The following is a 6406-nucleotide window of genomic DNA, read 5'->3' as shown; positions in this document are numbered from 1 at the left end:
TTTTGTGTTTTAAGGAGGACCAAATAAAATATAATGTCATTCTATTCTATTTTTATTTTCTTGTTTTAAAATATATTATGTATGTAGCATAATCTGAGGGACAAGTCCCAACAACATTTCACTGCTTGTGCATGTATATAAGTCAGTGACAAATAAAACTTGCACCTTGCATCCATGAGTGACTAAATGGGTTTAAACATAAAAAAATATATATATATAAGGAGGAATGGACCCAAACATAACGGTTCTCTCAAGTGCACATATGCATCCTCCTCATAACAATCCTCACCAATGCTACTGGTCTGGGTCTCCTACAATGTCGTTGGCAGAGGCTGCGACCAGCTCTACAGCTGATTGGCCAGAAGTTGGTGCGCTTTATTTTCGTGTGTAAACAATAGTGCCAGCTGGGGGTGGGCCGTGGGGTGGGGGTCCCATGAATGACAAGTCACACACCACCGGGAGGAGGGAGGGGGAGAGAGAGGGAGAGAAAGAGCCGACACCCTTAATAACCAAAAGAGCATCTGACCGCAACAAGACCAGCAGCACACAAGTGCATAAAAGCTCAATTTCCATTGGATTCCATCTCAGGACTCAGGAGGACACAATTAAGACACAGTCAAACAACAAGATAACATCTTATTGACTGGAAACAAGCGGACATCGCACACTTTGGGCTACAATTCTATTTCTAAGAAAGAAGGAGAGCAACAAAACAAAAAGCCGTTATGTTTTCTGCGTGCTTGGAGTTCCTTGGCCTGGGGATGTGCGTGACGGGCTCGCTGCTGGTGATGGTGGCGTGCGGCCTGCCGACGTGGAAGGTGACGGCCTTCATAGACTCCAACATCGTGATCGCGCAGACCATCTGGGACGGCCTGTGGATGTCGTGCGTGGTGCAGAGCACGGGCCAGATGCAGTGCAAGGTGCACGACTCGGTGCTCGCGCTCTCCCAGGACCTGCAGGTGGCGCGCGCCCTCACGGTGGTCGCGGCCGTGCTGGGGGTCTGCGGGCTGACCGTCATGATCGCCGGTGCGCAGTGCACCAACTGCATCAAGGTAAACTGTTTTCTTAGTGAACTTCTATCGATTACTTTTCTGATTAAAGGTGATGTAAGTCAGTGGTTCTCAAACTTTTTCATATCAAGGACCCCCAAATTAACATGTATGTGGCCGTGGACCCCCCATCTGAAAATATGTTGTGCCAGGGACCCTCATACAATTTGTATAGGCCTATTTAAAATGTTTCCAAAATATATTCCAACATTTTCCTAAGAGTTTTTGTAAATAGCACATCTACAACTCACAACATATACTGTAGTGTTAAAGTTGTTCAACTGATGTTGAAGGATTAAGTAATTTAGCTGTGGAACCCTCTCAAGGACCCCTTAGGGTCCTCAGACTCCACTTTGAGTACTGCTGTAAGTAGTATTTTTAGGTTCAGGTTTTAGGTAGTTCTTGTGAAAAAGCTCTATATTCTGATAGTAGCCTAATCATTGCTATAGTGTGATAGATAACAGGGTTAAATAGCTCTATATTCTGAATTCGACAGGTGGACATTTTTTTGGGGCGAAGTATTTCTTTAACCGTTTCATCCCTAATATCCATCAACAGGACGAAGTGGTCAAAGCCAAGGTGGTGTTCGCGGGGGGCGTGGTCTACATCGTCAGCGGGCTCTTCGTGCTGGTGCCGCTCTGCTGGATGGCCAACAGCATCATCGTGGACTTCCACGACAACCGCGTGCCCAACTCCAAGAAGAGGGAGATCGGGGCCGCCATCTACATCGGCTGGGCCGCATCGGCCCTCCTCTTCATAGGGGGGTCACTGTTGTGCTGCTCCTCCTGCCCCCACCGGGTGAAGAGCGCTTATCCCATCAAGTACACTAAGAGCATCACCATCAACGGAGACTTTGACAAGAACCATTATGTATAATTATAATTATTATAATATTTATTATTATTATTATTAATAATACCCCATCAAGTACACCAAGAGCATCACCGTCAACACAGGAGACTTTGACAAGAACCATTATGTATAGGCTACTCTATAAAATGTATAATTATAATGATTATTTATTATTATTATAATATTAATAATCATTCATCATTAATAATGAATAACATCCCATCAAGTACAGCATCACCGTCAATAGAGACTTTGACAAGAACCATTATGTACAGACTGTATAATATTATAAGGACCATTATGTATAGACTGTATAATATTATAAGAACTATAATGTATAGAACTCAATAATATTATTGTACCTGGAGCATTTTGTTTTAAAGATGGAAGAAGTACTAATTTTGTTTAAACTAAAAGTATCAACAACATAATGTAGACCTACTCTGTTACAAGTAAAAGTAAAAGGTTTTCAAATGTATAAAATGTATAAAAATCCTTTGAAAATAGCAGCTCTCCAAGCTTACAATGCGTCACAGTGCGACGCGTTGTGAGCTTGTAGTTCAGCTATTTTCAAATAGTTGAAATATATGATTGAAGTGGTTAATGTAGGTTTTTTATCATAGGCAAAATCTACAAAGTAACTAGCAACTAAAGTTTTCAAATTATTGTAGTGGAGTAAAAAGTACAATGTTTGCCTCCCAGATGTAGTGGAGTAGAAGTAAAAGTATTGAGAATTGGAAATACTCAATTAAAGTAAAACAATACCTCAAAATTGTACTGAAGTACATTACTTGAGTAAATGTACTTTCCACCACAGTTTAAAGCAGATACTTGACCACGTAAGTCGTAAGATCTGCTATTTTAGCCTTAAAGTGGGTGTAAGTGACTGATTTGATTAGATTTTTTTTTTTCTTTTTAAGAAGTGTTTATATTACAACAGCAACCACACATAGTGTGTTCGTTTTTTCCAGCACTTTGGAAACAGAAAATAGCTACATTTTCATGTCAGGCTACCAATTTGATCCAATCAGGAGAGAGAGAGTGTTTGTTTATCCTGTGTGTCTGCCTAGGCTGTATGAGTTGATTGGGTCAAATCTGTATCCAGGGGGCTAATATGTCTTTTTAATATTTCACAGTATAGTGTTATGGTAATGTACAAAGTGAAAAGCATCTTTCAGGAACTATTGGAAGTATTACAGGACATTAAATGTACGAAGAACAACACAGCTATGAATGAAAGTAACGGAAATGATTTGATGTTTATTTTGATGTTTATGTTTTATCTAATTGTGTCTCGTGTGTGTGACACTGAAGCCATATCGTTATAAAAGGCATAAATGTGTGTTAGATTAGATCAAAAGGATTTTTAGAAATACTGTGTAAATAGTTATAACCTTTTCTTTAGAGTTCATGTGAATGGCTCATGCAGCCTGTTCAGACCAATGTGCACTGAGATTCTGATTAAAGGATGGCCTACATATTTGCATGTCAATACATGTAGGCTAGCCTATTGTGCTTTTTAAACACTGTAATTTTCTATGACAATTTTTAAGTTTTATATGACAATGTTTTTTTTTTTATAATAAAGGGAACACAGCAATGTGTCTATTTATATTTATAGTCTAAGTGTAATGCATTGCATGTAAGATAACTGTTTTATACATCAAAATCTTTTAATATATATATTCAGACACATATGCAACAGCATGCAACAATAAACAATAGGCCATAAGGGAAATAATAACTCTTATGTTAAGTGTCACTGGAAGGTTCAAATACTTCTGGGATATTAACACTTTAAAACATGTCACTGCATGCATTGTGTTGTACGCAATATACAATAAGATTGCATTGTTTTGTTATTGTATGCTGCGTCCCATTGTTCAGTCTATGGTTATTGTACTTTATGATGTGAATATCCTGGAGTTGAGAGGCTACAGCGCTTATCTACAATCAACCACTTAAAGCTGATATATATTTAGTTTACCGGGGTCCCCCAGGGGTCTGCACAAGGCCTCTTCCCTTTCCCACCATTTACACTAAACATCTCTCCACCTCAGACTAGGGACGCTATAGAAAAATGCATTTTGCAGGTCAGGATACCAATTTTATCCAATCAGGAGAGAGAACTCATAAATACAGGATACACGATAAGTGAAATTTGAAGTATTCAAAATGAGAAAATGAGCAGACAAAATTGGGAACTGGCACTCTCAAATGGATAAATTATTATTTGTGGGGTTCTCTCTCTGAAAACCTGAAAATGTATTTTCTGTTTTTACTAAAGAACTGGAGAGACTAGGAGACGCCTGTTAACTGAACAAACAGCATGATCACTATCAGAATACAGAACATTATAACTTATCGCTTACACACATAGTTTTTTTCTAAGGCTGTTTTGTTGCAGTGGGAGTTCCAAGATGACAGGGCAAAGAGCTCTGATGGGATGGTGTGATAGTGTTTGGGGATGGGTGGGGTCCGACTCTCAAAAAGCCTACTACAGCATTTGACCTAGATCAGTGGTTCTCAAAGTGTGGTCCAGGGACCCCTAGGGCAAGGGTTCCCAAACTTTTCAGGCCGCGACCCCCCAAAAGAATCATATTTGAACTGGGGCCACTTTGACCCCCCACCCTGACAAGCACTTGGAATTGTAGGAATTTAATTTGATTTGGTTCCACAGATAAATAATATTGTGGAAATAGCTGAACTAAAAGCTCACAACGCCTCGCACCATGGGTCCGTTGGATCCGTTTGGTTCTTAAAAGTCATTCAATTGTAACTTGAAATGTGCAGATACCATGTATACAATTACTGTATATGTTGGTTTAACAGAAAATAGCCGATCTGCGAGCTCACATTGTTGTTGTCGTGAGCTTGTAGATCGGCTATTTTCGGTGTGCAACATGCTTCCATAGAAGACATGCTGGCTTCTATTGAATCCAAATGACTGAAATCAGACTGAGAACTTGACTCCATGAGTCATACCTGTAAGCTGAGGGAGTGTGGGGCCTGTTTTGTGTAACAGACCTACAGTTTATTTCAGTGGTTCTCAAACTTTTTCATATCAAGGACGCCCCACATTAATGCATATTAAAGGCAGTTTCAGATCCCCATCTGAAACTAGTTTTTGCCAGTGACCCCCATGCAAGTTTTTTTCTTTTTTCTTTTTATAGCCGATGTCTATAATGGTTAAACTGATTTTGATGCTAGCTTGTGGGGAGGGAACCCCCTGACCCCTTCTCAAGAGGACCCCTGGGGGTCCACTGTGAGAACTAGTGGTTTCTTTATCCCCCCCCCTTACTTATGCTATCATCATCATAATCAGTGTGGTCATTAAGCTGCTACTGGGCCAGGAAGCTGGATGTGGGTCAGCGTGCACTGTACCCCCCCCCCACTCCTACTGCACATAACATGAACATGCAAAGGACAACAACTTTGCGCGCAAACAGTCACATACGCAGGGAAACAAAGGAATGCAGCCAGCAAGCCCCCCATCCCACAAACACACACACACACACACACACACACACAATAGAAAACCTGGGGTGACTTCTATTGTAGTGGCTAGTGGGCAATCACCCCATTTATACTTCGTCGTATGACACGTCACACACCAGAAAATAGCATATCCTCTCTGTCGGGTGGAAACCTCTTATGTCCCAAAACTTTTCAGGATTCAAATTCCAAAATATTAAAAAAAAAAAGTAGCAGATCTCCAAGAAGCTTGTAGATCTGCTACTTTTGATGGTTTCGTGCGATGCTGTAGTATGATCAAGTGGCGTTAATTCACGAAAAAACTGTTAATAGAGATAAGAGGTTTCTGCCCAACAGCAACAATATGCATATCCACGTGTCGCAAGACTCGCAATGCAATCTTGTATCTCCATATTTCAACTTTTAGTTTTTTTCCCCGTAAATTCATGCCCTACTTCACCATACATGAGTGTCGCACAAAAGTAGTGAAAATAGCAGATCTACAAGCTCATAACTCGTAGAATAGACCATCTACGGCGTAGATGGTCTAATTTCACTATATATATTTTTTAAAAGGAAAGATTTTGGACATCCAAGGTTTTCGCTAGACAGCAACTATATAGATTTTCCATCACTCTTTCTTAAGTGACTGTAATATTAGTCATTTTAGCTGCTAATGACCTTTGAACATGTGAGTTTGTGGGATCATCACATATGTAGGCTACTATAGATCAGTGGTTCTCAAAGTGGGGTCGGGGGGTCCCCAGCAAAATGTTTAATACAGCATCAAAATCATTTTATCCATTTTTGAAAAATCTTGAAAGTGTTTTTTGAATATTTTGAATACACAAATCTTCTCTTCTGGTCAGCCCTGGCAAAACAGTTTCAGATACAAATCAATTTGGGGGTCCCAGACATGAAAAAGTTTGAGAACCACTGCTATAGATGCCAAGCTCAAATCAACAGCAGAAATTATAAATGTACCATTATGTTGAACCGCAGTGATATATTAATTACTCAAAATTCAGACG

The 6406-nt window shown here is 40.0% G+C and overlaps 1 protein-coding gene across 2 annotated transcripts; it reads left to right on the top strand.

Moving 5' to 3' along the window:
* The first annotated feature begins 470 nt into the window (after nt 1–470).
* On the top strand, nt 471–3515 carry cldn5b (claudin 5b). 2 transcript variants are annotated; one of them, XM_084046289.1, is made up of 4 exons: nt 471–1052; nt 1608–2034; nt 2210–2783; nt 2887–3515. In XM_084046289.1, the coding sequence occupies exons 1-2, from the start codon at nt 726–728 to the stop codon at nt 1923–1925; spliced, it is 645 nt and encodes a 214-aa protein (XP_083902415.1). In that variant the 5' UTR covers nt 471–725; the 3' UTR covers nt 1926–2034; nt 2210–2783; nt 2887–3515. The 2 variants fall into 2 exon arrangements, with proteins under 2 accessions (XP_083902415.1, XP_083902414.1); XM_084046288.1 differs by having other exon boundaries at nt 1608–2783.
* The last annotated feature ends 2891 nt before the right edge of the window (nt 3516–6406 follow it).

Source organism: Gymnoscopelus microlampas (genome assembly GCF_963454915.1).
Source record: "Gymnoscopelus microlampas genome assembly, chromosome: 21".
NCBI lineage: Eukaryota > Metazoa > Chordata > Actinopteri > Myctophiformes > Myctophidae > Gymnoscopelus > Gymnoscopelus microlampas.
This window is presented reverse-complemented; position numbering and strand designations above follow the sequence as displayed.